The following is a 19,253-nucleotide window of genomic DNA, read 5'->3' as shown; positions in this document are numbered from 1 at the left end:
GCTGAATCTATCCAGAAGGTGAAGTCGGGCCAGCCGCTGTCGCTTGCCGTTCTCGCTGCCTTCGTCTTCGGCCCGAGGAGGACAGCCTAGGTTGGGTTGGGTTGGCTGACATCTGTGGTCTTACCTCACCAACGTATCCTGTGTCCATGGTAGATTGGCCAAACTCACTCAAGATAGCAGGAAGATCCAGGTCGAGGTATCGTTTGGACGGGCAGTGTCGGCTCCGCATTTCACCTTCAGTCTTTTTCTACCTTAGTCCCACGGTTGGGAAGGACCTTCCACTACCCGAGTTGCCATATCCTCTAAACTTGAACCATCCACAATGGGCGTTGCTTCCTCCGTCCTGGGTAAAACATTCCTCAAAGCGGCCGCCACCTAGCCCCCAAAGTAGATGGTTTTCTACGGTATCTAGCTTTTAGCCTCCGGACTCTCCCCGTGGCACCGTTTTCCCGACAACATCATCTCGTTTTACCACAAAGATTTCGCCTTTATTAAAGACCCCAGACATTGCTTCACTGCTTTGTTATCTATCTATCACTACCACATCACTACCACGACTACTATCGCGATGGTGCTCCCATTCGCCAACCGCCCGCCGTTCTCGTTTGAGGTGACCAGTGCCAAAGATACTAAGTATATTGGCCACTGGCTATATGTCGACTACGTCGCTGAGGGGGCTGCGAACGTCGTTTTCAAAACCCACTTGCCACCATATGCCGGAAAGCCCGACCCACGCGACAAGACCGATGAAGATCTCCTCAATAGTAAGTTATGGAAACTGTTGCCTCTGCTCGGTTGTTATTGACTCGTTCACAGAACTTCTCTTGAGAGTGCCAAAGGCACCCAAAGATCCCAGCAAGCCGTACCTGGATGCAGGTTTGCAGCTAAGCTACCTCCAGCAGTTTATCCTGCCAATTTTCGACCACCGGCGTGACCTAGTTGTGGTGCACAGACTGGGGAAAGGCAACGAAGACATCATCATGAATATGGTCAACCATCTGAAGGCTTTGGATACCATTCCTCCTCCCAGACGGCCTGCCAAGTTTCGAGGGGACACAATCGAACCGGGTGAAGAATGTTTTGTCGCATTAGTTGAAGACATGCGACCGAGACCGGGTGAGCGCGCTGTCGAATTCAAGCCCAAGTGGCTGGCTCAGTCGCCGTCAGCACCCCCGAAAGCCAATACCTGCCGGTGTTGTGCTCTCGCATCCAAGAAGTACTACGACGCCAACAACCCCCAAACCGCCAAGAAACCCAATCACAAGGTGGAGGGAGATGAGAAGACCAGCGATGACAAGGGCAAGGGCAAGGCCAAAGCCAAGATCGATTCTCCAATCAAGGAGCAGCGGCTGAGCCCGGACAACTACCCCTGCCCTCTCTGGCTCGACCCTGAGAGAGTGACACCTCCAGGCAAAGAATCCGTCCGCGCTGCGGCAATCAAGAAGATCTTCAAGGACGATGAGAATTATGCTCGTCTGTACGAGCTCCTGAAGCAAAAGCCCACACTCAAGCTGTTGAAACAACATCAACTCTCCAAAGATCCACTCGGTCCTCTCAGACGAAAAAAAGACATTGCCGACGTCGATTATGGCATAGCCATGACGTTGAGGGACTGTTCTCTTTTCGTGCGATATCGTATGAAGAAAGAAAAGATGAAAGACGGCACTGTGAAGGAATTGAAGGAAGTGGATGATGCGTCTTTTGAAGCAAAGCTGGCTGACCTGGACTGGAAGAACATTGAGTGGAAATTTGACGAGTGGCGCGCAAAGGAGCTCGCCCTCGTCGAAGGGGAGTGGTATACTGGCCGCGGCCAGATGAGGAACTGCGCGCTCTGGAACTGAGGAGCTCGACACTCAAGAGCCCTCTCCTCTGTAAAACAGTGTATAATTAGCAAGTATAACAGTGTAATGTAATTCAGACGCAAAGGCCGATGCGGCCCGTACACATCCTTGATGAGGAGAAGAGACTGGTCGTGATGCCATGATATCTCTGGGACAACCAGCAGGCCCCATAGATTAAGCTCAATTGCAAACTTCACACAAGGACCATCGCGTGTTGATCTGATTAAATAAATTAAATTGCCCACCTCGCACCCGGCCGGATCCAGCGGCACGACAACAAAATTGACTCGCGCGAGCATAACAACAAAAAACGAGCCATGAGGTAGAAATCATCATCAACGTCGCATTCTTCATGCCATATTACCAGCAAGCGACACGCACATCGACATGCGCTCCGCACGAGTAGACGTCAAAGCCGCGCTGGCCGCGTACCGCTCGCACGTGGCATCCCGCAACCGCCAGGTCCTGGAGGTCTACGTGCCCTTCATCGCGGCCGCGGAAACGGACCTCGACGACGGCGAGGACCTGGACCGGCTCCGGATGGAGAGCCTGCGGGGCCTGCTGTCCGCGGACGAGGAGTGCTTCGCGGAGCTGGGGATCTCGACGCCGGGGGATGTGTTGGACAGGTATGAGGCGCTGGTGCCGCGGTTGGGGCTCGACGGTGTCACGTCGCCGCAGGCGCGGGAGGGGATGAGGAGCAAGATGTGGGGGGAGTATTTCGACGTCGTGCTGAGGGAGCTGAGGCGGACGTGTCTGGAGGAGGTGTGGGAGAGCATTGGCGTGCCTGAGGAGCTTCGAGTCCTGGCGGAGGAGGTTGATGCGGTGGACGGGCCTGGGCTCGCGAAGGACCGGACTGCGTTCTTCTGGTGGGGATTAAGGGACAGGCTTTGGGGCACGGCGGCGGCGGGGAGGGAGTTTGAGCGCAGAACGGCGGAGAGGGTGATGATGCCGACGGAGGCGAAGCAGATGAGCGGGCTGGGGCCCGGGTGGGAGGTTGCTGGCGGGTGGGAGCTCGGGGAGGGTAGGGAGGAGGGGTGGTTTTGTGCTGTGTATTGCAGACGGGCTGGGGATGAGGGTGGTTGGAGGTGGAGGTATACCTTTGTGTCGCAGTGGGATTACTCTTCACGGGTGTTTGGATCGGTGGCGGAGTTCTTGGGATGGTATTGCACGTTTAATGAAGGAGAGCTGCTGAGGGTGGAGGAGTTGAACGCGGACGACATCCTGGCTGGTCTGTTCTGATTTTGGCACTTCATCCTAGGCATTCATAATGGCTTGTATACCCGACAGGAGTCGTTGCTCCTTGATAGAAGAAAATGTTTCTATGTTGATATCAATAATCGTGATCTGTCATGCTATATGTGTATCCCGAAAACTCCGTCCCAATTCAATAATGCATTAACCAAGTACGCCATAGTATCTCCTAAATACCAGCCGCCGAGAAGCTGAGGAGACTGCCCGTCGTCAGGCCAGCCACCAGACATAATCCCATGAATCCTCCCGTGGCCTCGCGCTCGCCGTCCTCGACCCATTCGCCGGCCGCCATCATGCAGCTCGAGCCGAGCCAGCCGTTGGTCAGACCGAAGAAGAACTGAACGACGACGAGGTAGAAGAAGTCGCTGCTGATCACCGCACCACGGCCGCCAATGTTGCAGAGGAGGTACAACGGCAGGAACCCGAGGCGTGCGAGACTCACGCCAAAGAGGGCCGCGGGGCGATGGCGCAGGGAGAATGGTAGGATGGTGGCCATGCGTCCGGACAAGTCTCCCAAGTTCCATGCGAAGAAGGCGAGAGGAATAAAGGCGGCCGGGCGGAAGAGCGCGCCCGCGGGGGACTTTTCATCGCCCGGGTAGCGGACGGAGAGAATCTTGCCCGTGAAGACAGGGAAGAACATTGCGACGGAGAAGCACATGAAGATTGCGCCGGCAAGCCAATGGAGCTTCTTGAGCAGCTGGAAGGGGGAGACGACCTTGCGGGCGGCGCGCTCGGCTTCCTGCACGGAGTTGAGGGACTCGGCCATGTTTTCGACCATGCGGGCTTCGATGATGTGGTTGTGGCGGCGGACGAGGGGGATGAAGGCGACGAGGGCGGAGACTGAGACGGCCACGGCGGCGAGAAAGTAGACAAAGGCCGAGGAGCTGGACGCCTGGATCGCGTCTGTCTCGTTGGCGCTGTCCTTTTCTGGTACGGCAAGAACGGTTATGACTTGCGCGATTGGGGGCAGCACGCCTGCAACACCTTGGCCGGCCATGAGGGCCTGCATGTACTCCGGACGGTTGAAGGAGGCAGCGAAAGCGAAGGCGCCATTTTGGATAAGACCTGTGGCCCAAGAGCTGGACGCTACCATGAACAGGATGAAGGCGAGGTAGGCGCCCGGGGTGACGTCGAGGAACATCGACGTGGAGGCCGTAAGAAGGGAGAAGATTCCCGTGTTGAGGACCAGGGCGAGGTTGATACGGAAGGGGTATGAGGCGGTATATTGGATGTTCGTGAGAATGAGCATCGCGGTGAGGTTGGTCAAGGTCGATACGGTGAGGATCGCAGACTGGAAGTTCTGTTGGATCCAAACGTCGGACTGGAAGCGGACCTGAAAGTAGGGAGCGGCGGCGAGAAACATGTTCCTGTGGACCGTTAGAGTGCTGTTCTGGACACTATTCAGAAGACGAGGGGAGGATGCCGTACCATGCCCACAACATCGCCATACCGAGCCAGGCGAACATCAAGTACTCTGTCCATGAAAAGGGCACCTCTTCTTGACCCTCCAACAACGCAGAGCCCTCGAGCTCGCGGCCTTCCTCTGCCAAGGGCTCATATTCTTCGCGATCGGGCTTGCTGGACTTGCCCAGGTATTCTCGAATGCGGTCCATCATCACTGCTCGGCCCTGTCGGCTGTTTCGATGTCGGAGAACGAGTGTTCGAACAAGCTCGGCGTTTGGGTATGGCGAGGAGCTTCGAGTCGCCGGCAGTAGAGTGCTAGATCAGATTTGACCTTCTTCTGTGCTGGAGGAGCAGCGGAGCGTTACGTTTCGGTGTCGAAGGAAGTCAGGTCGCGCCCGGCGCCGAGGTTCGGGGTTGTCGCCGTTGGGGACCCAATCAATACCCCATCCGTCGCTCGCCCAGGTGCGGATCGGTCGGCCACTCAGTATTCCTTGACAATAGACGGACTCTGATCCAGATGCGTTGGGCACAAGGACAAGCGGGTTCCGTTGGGTAGGCGTGTGTTGTCTTGAGGTCGGAGACAAGCAATCATGTGCCGTGTTCACCAGATCGTCCGTCGTCCACTCAGATGGGGAATGAAATCGATGACCACGCGCCGTGCAGCTAGATCTGGGGTACGGGTTGCTCGGGCGTGGGGGGCTGGTTGATTACCTCAGCAGGATCTTGCGGTAGCCTAACGGGTGCATGCAGAAGCACCTGGAGATCTGACAAGCCTCACCCCTGGAAGGATCTCAATCTTAATTCACTCGAACGATCTGCTGTTCACGTCGTTCCTCAACGACATCCTGACCAATTTGGTCGACAAATTTCAGTTGCCCTGCACCAAATTCTGGGCTTAAGACAAACCGAATTCGAAGTTCTTTGGGTTGATTGCTTCCGATTTACACGCAGTTCAGGGTTTAGTAAACGAGTCTCGTCAGTGTGGGAGAATTATCCGTGTCGACGTACCAAATTCGAAGCGGAGCGGTCCACCACGAGCTTCATCTCACTTCAAACCTTCAAGCATGATATTCATTATCCTGGATACGATGTGCTCAAAGGTGCTGCCACACCAATACTGAGTGCTTCACATGGGACATGGATTGCTTTGCTGATTTAGGCTACGTACTAGTCATCTAGGATAAGTGCCACTTGCTGGAGCTCGGAAATTTAATTGAAGCTTAATTCAAGAGACCAACCATATCCTTTGTGCCCATGCCGCTGTACTCCCCGTGTACTGAAGTGGCTTGAGGTCATGTTCAAAACTCCAGTGACGACGATGACGACTGTGATGGAGACGACGATGATAGTAGAGACGATATTGGAGATGAGAATGGAGCCTGCAGGAAATAGATTCCATAGCATACCTAGTAAACATAGTAGATCTCCAACTGTTTCCCCGTCTATGCTCCTGCCCCTGGATCCGCTAGAAACGCGGACATCGCAGGTAGGAGCAACCTGGTGGCCTCCATGCTATCCTGCCGTACGTGAGCACATCCGGTAGGGTTTATCTTTGTCTCCCGTCTCGTGCTCTTCACCCAAGCCCGCAAGGCCAAGTGGTCTAGCGGTTAACGACTCGTCCCGTTGATTCAGAACTTGGTAGAAATTCATACTGACGTCCTCTAGAATTTCGTAGGGTAGCGGTTCGATTCCGCTCCTGAGCTTTTTTATTTAGTTTTTAATCTGTCAGGCTCCTCTCTTGCGAGTCTGCTCCTTGAGCTTCTCGTACGCAGGATATGCGCGCGCAAGACCTGGCGATGGTCTCGGTGAGCACTGTCGAATGTTCCATCGCCAGCTTCACCTTAATCCCAAACTGGCAACAGGCTCCAGGAGGCCCATTCTGCGACCTACACGTGATAGTCAAGCGATGCAATGCAAGTATGTTTTGCATATTTGCGATATCTCAACAGCAATTTTGCTCCGCTTGGAGTTTTTTATCGCACCAAAGTGCCCTCCACGTGATGCTTTTTTGATGCGACGCAGGTATGTCGTGCATTATTTTTCTGACCGCCATCTCAGTGTACTTATCCTGAGGCCTCACCGACCCGCTCACCGAGAAACATTTCAATCACTCAAAACGTTAGCTGCTTCGAGTCTCGAAAACGAGGCGGAATGGGCATACTTGGTCGTAAGAAAAGCAACCGCAAGCCTCCCGTTAGGTATGCGTCAGACAGCCCCCAACCCCACGGAGCTTTTCTTCTTCCCTACGTAGCACACGGATGCTATGCACTGGCTCCCGAAACCCAGATTAGACCAGTACCGCAGTAATATCGGAGGGTTACAGCGGAAAGCTTGACTTTGCTTTAATTCTTCTCGGATCAACAGAGCCAATACGTATGTGCTCCCAATCTACGAGGTAAAAACTCCCGATGTAGTGGTCGCGGACGTTTCACGGTATCAACGCATCCACACTTCTTCGAATCTGTAATTGCCGTTGAAGAGAGAAGATGTGCAGAGACATGTCTCTCGACACCCAGCCACAATATCTAATTTGCGCAAACTGTTTTGGCCAAGAACTTGATGGGCCAAGACCAGCAGCTGCATATTCCTAGCGACATACATAAGCAGGCTGGGTATATAGATAATCAGATCATGCGTGAGTTTGAATAGCGAATAAGAAATCCCCAGCCGTCTTTCTGCATGTCATTTTCTGGATTGGCTTAATTTAGGAAGCACATCCGTTGTGTAGGTGCGGGCGAGATTCCGGCAGGCTGGGTGTGTTGTTGATTGCCTTGTTCAAAGAAGGTCGATATGGTTCTTTGACCGATGTCTCAACGCTACATGGCAAGATGCATTCCACTAACCTTGCCGAGTAGGAACCGACCAAATCAAGCTTTCGTAGATGGGACTCGTGTCATTCCCAAAGGGATCCTGAGTCTGTGATGATCTAGACCAGAACTCTGGGTGGCTAGTGGTGTCCAATTACGACCCCTGTCGCTCTTGGCACGACGCCACTGGACGGATGAACGCGTTCCAATCTGGGCGCTGTTCAGGCGATCTTTTAGGGGCATGTCAATCGCAGACCTGCCAACCTAGCGTCCGCCCGGCCCAGAAGCGAGCTGGAAGGTTTGGTGGCAGCAGCACCTCCAGGACCACAGCAATACCTCCACTAGCACTTGAGCAATAGGACAGACTCATCCAGCTTGTTACACCAACGTCAACGCATACGCGGCTGCACTTTTTGGCGCAACGTCTTTTCTTCTTCATGCGATGAGGCATTGATTTGTCTGTCTTACCTGCCCTCCCAACTTCGCTTCCAACGGCGCAGTCCTTACTGCGCACAACTTCCCCGAAGTCAGTCGGAATAGCCTCGACGGAGCCCGCTGCGAGGGGCAGGCTACATCATCACCATGCGCCGTCGCCAATGGACGGCCCTTGGCCTTGTCGCCTTCGTTGCCATCTGCCTATTCTCATTATTCAGATTGCCGCCAGACCAGCGACCGATATCGACGTCACCCCTCTCCAATAACCCTCCTCCACCCGCGCCAGAAGCTGCGAAGCCACCACCCGTTGACGATGGACCAGGCTACCTGGGCCCCCCTCCCGATAGACGGCCCAAGCCGGCGACAGGCACTGCCTCGCACCCAATGTGGCACCTCATGACCGACGCCGAGAAGGACTTCCAGATGACGCTCAAGAGGCAGTCCAAGACCCTCGAGGATGCCGTCACTGAGTACAAGAGACGTTACGGCATCCCGCCGCCGCCCAACTTCGACAAGTGGTTCGAGTTCGCAAAGGCCAACGGCGTTCAGCTCATTGACGAATTCGACATGATACACGAGATGCTCACGCCCTTCTGGGGCCTGAAGCCGAAAACGATACGGGAGCGTGCGAGAGAAGCTCTTGGCTTCGACAACAAGCTGTTGGGCCTGCTGATTCGCGACCACAAGATATCGCACATCCAGGGTGGACAGGACTGGCAGCGCGAGGCAACCGCAGGCATGATTGAAAAGTTCATCCAGTGGCTGCCCAGCATGGACCTAGCCTTCAACATCCACGACGAGCCGCGCGTTGTGGTGCCACATGAAGACTTGGCTCGCCTCGTTGAGAGGGCCAAGGATGTGAACATGCCCAAGGCCAACTCATCCCCGAACCCGTCCAACGCCTTCACAAAGCGACACGGAGACCTGAGCGAAGGCAAGATCATCGAGGAGTATAAGCGCACCCGGTTCAACGTCTTCGCCCACCAGCCGACTTGGACTCACTCCCGCATGTCATGCCCGCCCGACAGCCCCTCGCGCGGTCTCGAAGAGGACGAGCTGTCAGACGACCTGAGCAAGTACGGCGTCAGTGAGCTCGGCTTCATTTACAACATCACTGCCATGTCAGACATCTGTCTCTCCCCTTCTCTGGGTGAGACGTTCGGCTTCTTCGACCGGCCCAACGCCTACAACATCGTCCACGACTTGTTCCCCATCTTCTCCCAGTCAAAGATCTCCTCCTACAATGACATTTTGTATCCGTCTCCGTGGTACTGGTACAAAAAGGTCGCCTACGATGAGTCCAAGGATATGCCATGGGAGCAGAAGGAAGACCGCCTCTACTGGCGCGGCTCAACCACTGGCGGCTTCTCTCGTAACGGCGGTTGGCGCCGGCAGCACCGTCAGCACTTTGTTCAAAAGATCAACGCCGCCGACCAGGCAAAGGTCTACATCAACCGCGGCGACGAGAAGAACCCCAAGTGGGAGGTGAAGCAGGTCCCCCGCGGCGACTACCGCGACATCATCGACGTCTACTTCTCGCACGTCGGCCAATGTGACCCGGGCGACTGCGACGCCCAGAAGGAATTCTTCAAGATCCAGGGCCACGCCGAGCAACAGGACGCCTGGAAGTACAAGTACCTCCTCGACATGGACGGCAACGCCTTCTCGGGCCGTTTCTACGCCTTCCTGCAATCCAAATCTCTCACCTTCAAGCTCGCCATCTTCCGCGAGTGGCATTTCGAGTGGCTGCGTCCCTGGGCGCATTACATCCCCATGAGCCTGCAGGGCGACGACTGGCTCGAGGCGGTGCGCTTCTTTGGCGACGGCGCCCTGGGACGCAACGAGGCGGAGCGCATGGCCATCAGCAGCAGCGACTGGGCGAACAAGGTTCTTCGCAAGGAGGACATGGAGGTTTGGTTCTTCCGCCTCTTGTTAGAGTAAGTTTCGCCCCTGCTCACTCCTTATTCACAATCATGCTGACTTACTCATCACAGATACGGCCGCGTCACCGACGACCAAAGAGACACGATTGGTTTCTCAGCAGGAGGGGTTCCGCCGCTGCCAGCGTAGAAGTCTTTTTTTGGCCTTGCTCTCTTGTCATTTTCTATAGTATTTTTTTTTTTTTTCATGGGCAACCCCCTAAAAAACGGAGTTCGGTGGTATATGAAACGGGGTATGAAAGTCGTTACTGTAGAGGGCAACGTCCAACTATACCAGAAAGGGAAAGAGGGAAATTTGCTTGCTTGTGTTTTTTTCTCATGTTGCTCCGTCTCCTTTGTGGCACTTTTCTGTTCCTTCCAAGAAAATTGTATGATGAAATGGCGGGAACGAGGTTGAAAACCCACCCTCATGTTTTATAAACCCACCCAACGGATAGATATTACAAAACCTAATCATGTCATGACGCGGCACTTGGGTTCAAAGCACTGATGACAATAGTGATGATACTGCTCGACATTTTTGTCATTTCCTATTGTCCGGTCCCTTGTCTACTTGCCGTCTTTGAACTCCGCTTCACAAACTGCGCAGACTTAGCCCTTTAAGGAACTGAATGGTATTACAACACGCCCGTCCAGTCGAGCTGTGTCTGATCGCTTAGGTCATGAATCCTCAAATCCAATGGTGTCTCATGCCTTTCATGCTTTTTACCCCCTAACCTAATCGTCATCCTCTTCATCGCCGTCAGCATCCCTCTCAGGGCTGGGCGATGGAAGGGCAGCTTCCTCGCCATTACCCTCAGCTCCTTCAGGTTCCTGGACCTCCTCCACGAAGCCAATCGGCTTCTCACGGTATCGCTTCATGTTCTCCGCGGTCGTGCCCTTTGGGTCGCAGACGGAAATCTCAACTTCGTTGACGACCTGGGTGTCGTCCTCCACCTGAGTGAGAGTGCGTGCAATGTTCTTGGCACGTTGAGGGCGGATTTGGGTGCGTTGAATAACAGGGTAGTAGTAGGCGGCCTTCTGCCGGGTGCTGGTCGGCTCGTCGTTGAAGGCAAGGATGAGCTCCTCGTCGTACTTGGTGTTGTGGTCCAGCTCCGTTTCCTTGGTTGTCTCGTAGGCGCGGAGACGCGAGAACTTGAAGCAGCCGTCGGTGCCTTCGCTCTTATGTGTGTACAGTGAATCGTCGTCCTTATCGGGGTTCTCTGGATCAAACTTGGAGCGGAAGTTCTCAGCTGTGGAAACTGATGCGGGCAAGAAGAAGCTGTAGTCCATAAGGTTCTGGGGCTTGGGGTTGCGGACGGGGTCGCGCTCGTGAGCCTCGACGGCAGCTTGGAATGCCTCGTTCTCTTCACGGCTTCTGTCGAGGGGTCGCAGGAGACCGCTGAGGAGGCGGCGGTCGTACTTGTTGCCGCTCGCGACAGGGTTGGTGAGGAGCTTGACGGTGACGTAGGCGCCGGAGTCGGGGAGCGCGTCATGGTCGGGAAGGAGCTGGTGGGATGATATGAGGCGGACGTTGGGCTTGCTCGGGTGGCGATGACGGGTCGGGTTGCTGATGAAGCGCTCGGCGCTCTCGAAGCTCTTCTCGATCTTGCGTCTGATGGCAGCGGGAGAGTCCTTGTCGGGCTCCGGCGAGCGACGCTTCTCGGGACGCTTGAGCTTGGGGTTTATAAAGGCGCCGGTCGCGCCCGCAGCCCCCTTTCTGGGCATCACGGAGGAGATATATTCGGTTCTGCGAAGGAAAGAGACCGAGGCTTCGGTGCTGCTCTTGGCTCTGCCTAGTGTGGACAGCGGTCTGAGGAGTGGTCGATCATGGGGATGGACTTGAGGAGGGTGTGAAGGTGCTTGAATTGCTTCGAGAACGTCAGAAGGGCACTCGTGGAAGCGATCGTTCAGTTCACTCACAGCTCTCGTCTCCGTCGAAGATACCTGGCATGCCAACTAGGTCCAGGGGCATACCCAGTTCCGCATCGACCTCGATGTTCAACGGCTGCTCTCTGGCAAGACGCGATGCGAAGCCGGGCGTCGTATACTGGCCGCTGGCGAGGCCAGTGTTGGGAATGTCGAGCAGCTTCGGCGGATTGGGGGGCGGCGGTAGGGCATTGGAGTATCTGATTCTGGCGATGAAATCCTGATGGATCATGCGCTCGCCGCCGCGAGGCGCAGAGGAAGACATTTTGACGGTTGTTCAAAGCTCAGCTTGAATGCGAAATGTGCTCTCGTATCGAATTGAAGTGTTGGGGGTTGAAAGGTGAGCTTGGTTGATTAGCGGAGGAGCGAAGTCGCGGTCGCGTTGACGGTTCGGGAGGAAGGTGCATCTGGCCCGGAAAAGTTCCACGAGGCTGAGCTGGGGGCACCTACCTCAATTGCGCCAACGCCCGGACCCAACCCCCAACCAGGCCTTATCGACTTATCGGATGGACTCCCAGCAAACAGCTCGCAGTGGAAAATGGGCGACAACTTTGAAGGGCAATAGACACTTTTTGTGCCTGTCTTATTACAATACGTAGTGTATGAGATGAACGATTCCCAAAGCAAGTCCATCATTCATCAAAGGCGCAATGATTCCCGACCGAAGAGGAGCGCTTCCTCATGCGCCCTGCGTAGTTCGCCGTCGCAAGCATGCACTCATACCGACGCCAGTTCTATACGTACAATTTCTCCCGTCGTCACCGTCGTTGCTGTCCAGGCTCATCATGGATGATTTTGCATCCTCGTATCTGCCTCTCATTCTGTCTATTCCGCGTGCCTAGACTTACACCTGCCAACGTCGCATTTAAGCGCGTGGCACCTGCATTTGCTCTACCGGTAGCGCCCACTAAACCTCCCCTACGAGTTGTTCTTGGCGGCGTAGTTCTTCTTGCCAAAAGTGAAGGGGACGTAGCGGTACTTGATCATGTGCTGGATCTGCTTGCGCACTAGAGAGGGGTCTGGTCAGCTTTGCGCCAAGGGTATTTTGAGAGGGAGGAGACACGTACTCGTCAGGAAGAACAGGATGAACCAGTACATAACCAGAACGGGCCAGAAGACGGGGACGTTGAAGATCTCCCACCAACTGCAGAAGAAGGCGATGAGGATGGCGCGGGTGGCCCAGTACCAGAACTTGAACTCGGGGAGACGGCGGATGAAGGGCTTGAACTCCTCGTCCTGCTTGGTGGGGAGAATACCAACGCCTCCGTCTTCCATCTCATTGTCAAGCGCTTCGTTGGAAGGATCGAACTTGGGCTGGAGGAAGGCTAGGAAGAGGTTGAGGAGGTAGATGCCGAGAGCGTATGCGACAATGTACCAGCCTTGCGCGACGAAGACGCGGGCGAAGAAGACAAGGAGGCAGACGCCGGTACCGACCCATCTGTAGAGCACAAAGGGCGTTGACTGATCGAGAAGTGCTTGGTATTGCTGCGCGAAGGTTAGCTACTTGGTTGGGGCAACCGCGAGGCTCGGGGCGGGCGTGGGCGTGCGTACTCTCTGGATCTTGGAGGTATGCGTAGTAACGGAGGAGAAAGGGGTCTGTTCCGGCTCCATGGTGTCCATCTTGGGCAGCTTGTCGTGGGTATGACCAGCTTTGAGTCCGAAGAATATGTGTTATTCCTGTTGTCGTGAGGGTTCGCCGATCAGAAGATGCGGTGCAGGTCGAGGATGATGGTACTACGGGGGAAAAAAGAGCTGGCGCAGTCGCGATCTGTCCGGACGAATTTTTGGGTTGACTGGCGGGATCTCAGGAATAGCAGGTAGGTTCAGCCACGTAAGGCTTGTTCCCTAACACATAGGTGCACTAGTGATTGCGCAAAGCAGGAGGCACCCAACAGCTTGGCCCGAATCTTACCCGGTGGTTTAGCAACTCGCTCCAGTGATTGGGTCCCCTGGAAAATGGCAGGAAAGGCCCAGAACGAGCCCCTGTGGCGCAGTCTCCCCCCAAGCACGACACTTGGAGGAGGAGCTTGGAACACGGGTGGAGCACATCTGAAGAAACGGGTCCTTTAACCAGGATGCTGCTCTCAGCGACGATAGCGACGATGGAGCCTGTGACGCGGGGGGAGCCTGTCACAGTGCACAGTCCGTGCTCTCATTGCGACCGACTGTATCCTCGGCCCCGGGGCACGGAGAGCCGATGCTTTCCAGCCTGAGCTCTACCTACCAACCAAAGTACTCGAACCCAGGGAGAGCTTTGGGGAGCTCGAGCTTGACTTTGACCTCTTACATCACTGTCACCACTTATCTCGGCCGTCACCATTAAATCCGTTCCAATTGAAGCTGCCTTTCTCCGATTACATCTTCCGTCCGACTCTCTTCCTGAGTAATCAGCGTGACCAGTGTCTTACCCAGCATAAACGTCCGAACCAGTTGACGGTCTCGTGGTTCATCTGTATATCAAAGCAACGCCCGAAGCTCCGTCACCATGAACTCCTTCCGATACTTGCGGCCGATTGCCTCCCGATTGCAGGCCCCGACTCTGCCTAGGCTCACCCGTGGTTATGCCAGCGGTTCGTACGAATACATCCAGGTCTCGAACCCGAAGCCCGGCGTTGGACAAGGTGAGTGCCCGCTCAGCCAGCTACGTTTCGCCTGTTCGCGATGCTTACACAGGTTCACAACAGTCACATTGAACCGACCCAAGGCACTGAACGCTTTATGCACTCCTCTCATTCAAGAGCTGAATGATGCCCTGAGAGCATTCAACGAAGCAGATGACACTTCCGTCATCATCCTCACGGGCTCGCAGAAGGCCTTCGCTGCTGGTGCCGACATCAAGGAGATGGCGCCTTTGACCTTCTCGGAGGCATACACCAAGTCCTTCATCGAATCCTGGTCGCTACTCACCACTCAAGTCAAGAAGCCCATCATCGCAGCTGTCTCAGGCCACGCGCTCGGTGGAGGTTGTGAGCTGTCCATGATGTGCGACATTCTCTACTGCACCGAGAATGCCAACTTTGGCCAGCCCGAGATCAAGCTTGGTACCATTCCCGGTGCCGGAGGCAGTCAGCGACTGACCCGTGCCATTGGAAAGTCCAAGGCCATGGAGCTCATCCTGACCGGCAAGCCGTTCAGCGGTGCTGATGCCGCTCAGTGGGGCCTGGCGGCAAAGGCTTTCCCGTCATATGAGATCTTGATGGAGGAGACGCTCAAGACAGCCGAGACGATTGCCGGCTACTCCCGCGTAGCCATCAACGCGTGCAAGGAGGTCGTGAACAAGAGCCAGGACCTGCCGCTGAGGGATGGCGTCGAGTTTGAGAGAAGGGTGTTCCACAGCTTGTTCGGAAGCAATGACCAGAAGGTCGGCATGAAGGCCTTTGCGGAGAAGAAGAAGGCGGAATGGACGCACTCTTGAGAAGTCGGGCAGGAAATGATCAATGTATGAGAGACGCGTATGAATCTGAGGAAAACAAAATGTCGTGCAACCGTCCTAGTTCGGTTCATGGGGAAATCCGTTCGCTGTACTCGAGCGGGATATGTAATGCGAGCACAGTCAGCGCGTCGCCGAGCGTGCTTGGCCTCGCTCCTCCGGATGGTCTTGTCATCCGCCTCGGACAGGAGGGGCGGCATGTCCTGTTTCTAGGACTCTCCGTGGAGAAACGAATTAAATTGTCGTCGACTTTGACTTACATTTTCGAAACAGCCGCAACGGATGCCCATCGCGAAAGATACTTTTGTTATGAGAGCGCTCACATGAACAGATAGGCCCGCCAAAGTATGATGGTTTCGCAACACGAAATCAGGCCTGAAGTTTACCAGTCTCGAGCCCATTGAGTTCGTATTCCCGTAAAGCTGCAGGGGGGTTACCTGTCTGAGAGATCTGGTGAAAGGGCTGTAGTGACCTCAGCTTAGTCTTAGACACGGCGGTAAGCAGGGATAAGGGAGCCGGGGCCAGCAGACGTGGGGTTGGGCTTCTGTAGCTGCCATCCATCACAGGCGGTTTTCCGAGCTTTTTTTTTTTCTCTCTTGGTGGTCCAGTGCTTGCAGCTGCGGGCACGGCGCGCCTAGCCTTTGCCTTTCAAGCCCGCCCCGCCACCGCAGCTCGCCAACGACCGCCAGCCAGTCTTAATACGAACCATGTCCCCTCAGGCGTATCTTGGGCAGTTCCACGTCTTCCCCAAGACATTGCCTTGGTGCCCGGCATTTTTGGGATCTCGTGGTGCTCCATGGATTCCTCAAAGCCTGCCCTCGACCTGGAGAAGGAGCTGACGTGCTCTGTAAGTTGCCCGTCCTTGTCGTCTGATCCGAAGCCCCGTAGCGCCGCCCTAGAGCGGGAGTCTAGAGAGCCTGTGGGAGTGACAGCGGTGGAAAGTGGGAGGGGCACTTTAAATGCTTCTTTTTGCGCTGACCGATTCGTCTCTGCAGATCTGCACCGAGCTCCTCTACCAGCCCTTGACTCTTCTCGACTGCCTGCACACCTATTGCGGCGCATGTCTGAAAGACTGGTTTTCTTTTCAAGCCCAGCAGGCCGAAAACTCGCCAAACCCACCGTCACCAAGTTCCAACATCTTCACCTGCCCATCATGCCGTGCGCGAGTGCGCGACACGAGGCACAATGCCACCGTCGCAACCCTCCTCGACATGTTCGTTGCGGCAAACCCCGACCGAAAGAGATCTGAGGCGGATATTGAGGAAATGGTCAAGAAGTACAAGCCGGGGGACAAGGTGCTCCCGCGCATACGCAGTCCAGAAAGAACGCCGGACGAGAGGCGGGCGGAAGAGGAAGAGCGGAGGTTAATAGAGGATGTGCGGGAGCTGAGCCTGCGGGAGGCCGGGGTGGAAACCTCCTTGGCTCCGCGACACAGACGACGCCGGGAGGATAGCAGCTCTGGAGACGGCAGAACGCGCAGAAGTCGAGATCCTAGTCGCGACAGCCGTCAGAGTCACAGACACGAGGGCAGTCGACGACCCCGCACCGAAGAAGGTCGATCCCATGGAGACCAGCTGCAGCCCGACGCAAGGCCAAGTGAGCAGAGGAGAAGGCGGAGGAGTGAGTCAAGGCAACGTGAGGAGTCATCGGCGGAATCCCGACGTCGCCAAATTGAGCATCAGTCATCGCTCAGGTCGTTGATCAGCTCCGGAGACTTGAGTGAGCGGGACATCGAGAGGGAGATTGAAGAGTTCGCAAGGCAGATCCAGGAGGAGGGCCTTCTTGATGGTCTCGACCTCGACAATATTGACCTCAGTCGAAACGACGACCTAAGCCGAAAGATCACGGAGGCCTACCGGCGCCGGCAGAGGGAGCGGGAGCGGGCCAGAGGTGACAGGACTAGGAGGAGAGATACCGATGGGCAGTCGAGGCACTCTCCTGACCGTGTTCAGGAGATCAGGGCAACTGCATCAGACAGCAGCAGGCCATCAAGCAGACAACGACCACACTCGAGATCGACCAGTGCCACAGGCGTACCCGATGATCGCAGCCGACCCCCGCTCTCGCAAAGTGCGATGCACCTCGAAATACGCCCAGAGGAGAGGCGAAGGAGACGTCGAACCTCTAGCGGCGGCCGTAGTGCGACCACGTCGCTTCCAGCTTCGCAGTCTGAAGTCCGCGTGGCTACACGTTCACAGACGGACCTTTCCACCACAACCCGTACACAGTCTGGCGATGCATCGGCGCCGAGGACAGTCTTTGGCGAAGCCAGAAGCTCTAGCACTCCCTCTGTGCCGACGACGCAGCCTCCTAGTGATTCCCCCACGTCTCGCGATCTTTCTTTCGCCGGCCGAGCACCAACCTCTGCGCTGGTATCTGCCAACTTCGCCCCCTCTCCGCCCATAGAGCCGTTATCACCTCGCATCCAGCGGCCAAACCGCCCGGCAGATCTGTCCATCATCAGCCAGACCCTCTCCAGTCCAGTCGGCCTGGGCATCGGCAGCCCAAACTCACCAGGACACCAACGCACACGCTCACAGCTTTACCCCGAGCCGTCCATCGCATGTTCCAGGTGTGCCAAACAGCACATTGAGTACGACCTTCACTACAACTGCGGCATCTGTGCCAGTGGCAACTGGAATATCTGTCTCGAATGCTATCGTTCGGGCAAGGGCTGCTTGCATTGGTTCGGCTTCGGATACGGCGCGTGGGCAAAGTGGGAGAAAGCTCGCCAAGCCGGTCGTGAGGATCTACCCAGACCTCACATGCTAACGGCAAACCGATATCTCCAACCCAAGATCATCCCTGGTGGAGCGGAGGGTAGGAGGACGCTTACGACTGAGGACCCGATCAAGCGTCTAGAGAGCGGCAACTTCTGCGCAAATTGCCTGTCATGGGCGAATGAGTGCTTCTGGCGTTGCGATTCGTGCAATCTGGGCGACTGGGGTTTCTGCAATAACTGCGTGAACCAGGGACGATCCTGCACTCACCCGCTTCTGCCATTGACATATCAGCCTCAGCAATCCCACACGCCGCCCGCGAGCCCGAGATCGCCAAAACCGCCTCATTCGTCGGCTGTTCTGACGGGCCCAAACATCCATAATATCGGCCCCTTCAAACCTCTTACCTTTACAACCCGCTGCGATGTATGCCAAGACCCCATCGTGCCCAGCCACAGCCGGTACCACTGCTTTACCTGCACCAGCTCCATCGAGCCAGACACCTACCCCGGCGATTACGACATATGCACCAACTGCTACGCCAACCTCGAGGCCCGCGGCCAAGTCAGCCCCGAAAACGGCCACGCCGGTTGGCGCCGCTGCCTCAACGGGCACCGCATGGTCGTCGTCGGCTTCCATGACGGACCCGGCGGGCAGTATCGGCACGTCCTCGCTGATCTCGTCGGCGGCCGTGGGTTGCGGATGGAACAAGCCTCGGGCGACGATCCAGCGCACCACAAGTGGTGGTGGACCGAGGGCTCGCAGCGACGCGAACGCTTCGTCACGGCGGACGTGGCGGAGGACGCCCCGACGAACGAGGGCCTGGCACAGGGATTCCCGCCGGACGGGGGTACGGGGATGCGGGCCAACGCGGCGTGGGCTTGGTTCCCCAAGGCCGAGGACGAGTTGATGTTTCCCAAGGGTGCTGAGATTAGGGAGATTGAGGATGTCAATGGGGACTGGTTCTTTGGGGTCTACATGGGCGCCAAGGGGCTCTTCCCTTCGCCGTACGTGAGAAACTTGGAGCAGCACTGAGAAAACTGCGGCGGTTGGTGAAAGCAAGAGAATGATTATATAATGAGGCGCCGTGATGAATGAAACGGCCGGGAGCATCAAAAGTGGCACATGTCCTGCGGACGCCACCATGTTCTCTATATAGGTGAAATGGATATCCAATGTATCAATATGAACAAAATTTGACAACAAAGGTTTATATGAAGAAGTGGTCAGAAGGCCAAAACAGAGAAGGACATGGAAAACAGGGAAAGAACTTCAGGAGACTGAAATATGTATTCAACCGCTACGCTATGTCTTTACGTTCAAGCTATTCCCTCAACAGGGGATGACGAGAATTGATGGTCATGTTCAGCCAACTTTAGGGACACACACGATCTCTGCTAAGTCAGTCAACACTAACTTTGTGTGTTGGTCAAGTTACTCTCTGACCTGTCTGGTGTGGAGGACTTCTCAGGAACGTCATGTATTAGATGTGCTGCAGTAATTATTTCGTGGCCTAT

General features: G+C 55.7%; 8 protein-coding genes across 8 annotated transcripts; 5 read left to right on the top strand and 3 right to left on the bottom strand.

Moving 5' to 3' along the window:
• Positions 1-568: 568 nt before the first annotated feature.
• Positions 569-1,841, top strand: CGCS363_v006583 (uncharacterized protein; the record flags this gene model as incomplete). The annotated part of the gene is made up of 2 exons (XM_036638432.1): positions 569-764; positions 817-1,841. The coding sequence occupies 2 exons, from the start codon at positions 569-571 to the stop codon at positions 1,839-1,841; spliced, it is 1,221 nt and encodes a 406-aa protein (XP_036496865.1).
• Positions 1,842-2,228: 387 nt separating this feature from the next.
• On the top strand, positions 2,229-3,080 carry CGCS363_v006582 (uncharacterized protein; the record flags this gene model as incomplete). The annotated part of the gene is made up of 1 exon (XM_036638431.1): positions 2,229-3,080. The coding sequence occupies one exon, from the start codon at positions 2,229-2,231 to the stop codon at positions 3,078-3,080; it is 852 nt and encodes a 283-aa protein (XP_036496870.1).
• Positions 3,081-3,261: 181 nt separating this feature from the next.
• FUN26 (Nucleoside transporter FUN26) lies at positions 3,262-4,705 on the bottom strand (the record flags this gene model as incomplete). The annotated part of the gene is made up of 2 exons (XM_036638430.1): positions 3,262-4,459; positions 4,521-4,705. 2 exons carry the CDS (start codon positions 4,703-4,705, stop codon positions 3,262-3,264), a joined length of 1,383 nt encoding a protein of 460 aa, XP_036496406.1.
• Positions 4,706-7,885: 3,180 nt separating this feature from the next.
• CXT1-4 (Beta-1,2-xylosyltransferase 1) lies at positions 7,886-9,808 on the top strand (the record flags this gene model as incomplete). Its single annotated transcript, XM_036638429.1, has 2 exons — positions 7,886-9,675; positions 9,733-9,808. 2 exons carry the CDS (start codon positions 7,886-7,888, stop codon positions 9,806-9,808), a joined length of 1,866 nt encoding a protein of 621 aa, XP_036497020.1.
• Positions 9,809-10,395: 587 nt separating this feature from the next.
• CGCS363_v006579 (RNA polymerase II-associated protein 1-like protein) lies at positions 10,396-11,851 on the bottom strand (the record flags this gene model as incomplete). The annotated part of the gene is made up of 2 exons (XM_036638428.1): positions 10,396-11,528; positions 11,581-11,851. 2 exons carry the CDS (start codon positions 11,849-11,851, stop codon positions 10,396-10,398), a joined length of 1,404 nt encoding a protein of 467 aa, XP_036496220.1.
• A 653-nt stretch (positions 11,852-12,504) lies between these two features.
• On the bottom strand, positions 12,505-13,206 carry Rer1 (the record flags this gene model as incomplete). The annotated part of the gene is made up of 3 exons (XM_036638427.1): positions 12,505-12,593; positions 12,654-13,071; positions 13,138-13,206. The coding sequence occupies 3 exons, from the start codon at positions 13,204-13,206 to the stop codon at positions 12,505-12,507; spliced, it is 576 nt and encodes a 191-aa protein (XP_036496219.1).
• An 865-nt stretch (positions 13,207-14,071) lies between these two features.
• On the top strand, positions 14,072-15,001 carry CGCS363_v006577 (putative enoyl-CoA hydratase; the record flags this gene model as incomplete). Its single annotated transcript, XM_036638426.1, has 2 exons — positions 14,072-14,207; positions 14,271-15,001. The coding sequence occupies 2 exons, from the start codon at positions 14,072-14,074 to the stop codon at positions 14,999-15,001; spliced, it is 867 nt and encodes a 288-aa protein (XP_036496228.1).
• An 811-nt stretch (positions 15,002-15,812) lies between these two features.
• CHFR (E3 ubiquitin-protein ligase CHFR) lies at positions 15,813-18,771 on the top strand (the record flags this gene model as incomplete). Its single annotated transcript, XM_036638425.1, has 2 exons — positions 15,813-15,863; positions 16,012-18,771. The coding sequence occupies 2 exons, from the start codon at positions 15,813-15,815 to the stop codon at positions 18,769-18,771; spliced, it is 2,811 nt and encodes a 936-aa protein (XP_036496225.1).
• Positions 18,772-19,253: the final 482 nt, after the last annotated feature.

This window comes from Colletotrichum siamense (assembly GCF_013390195.1).
Source record: "Colletotrichum siamense strain Cg363 chromosome Unknown KSG_Cg363_contig04, whole genome shotgun sequence".
NCBI classification, from domain to species: Eukaryota; Fungi; Ascomycota; class Sordariomycetes; order Glomerellales; family Glomerellaceae; genus Colletotrichum; species Colletotrichum siamense.
This window is presented reverse-complemented; position numbering and strand designations above follow the sequence as displayed.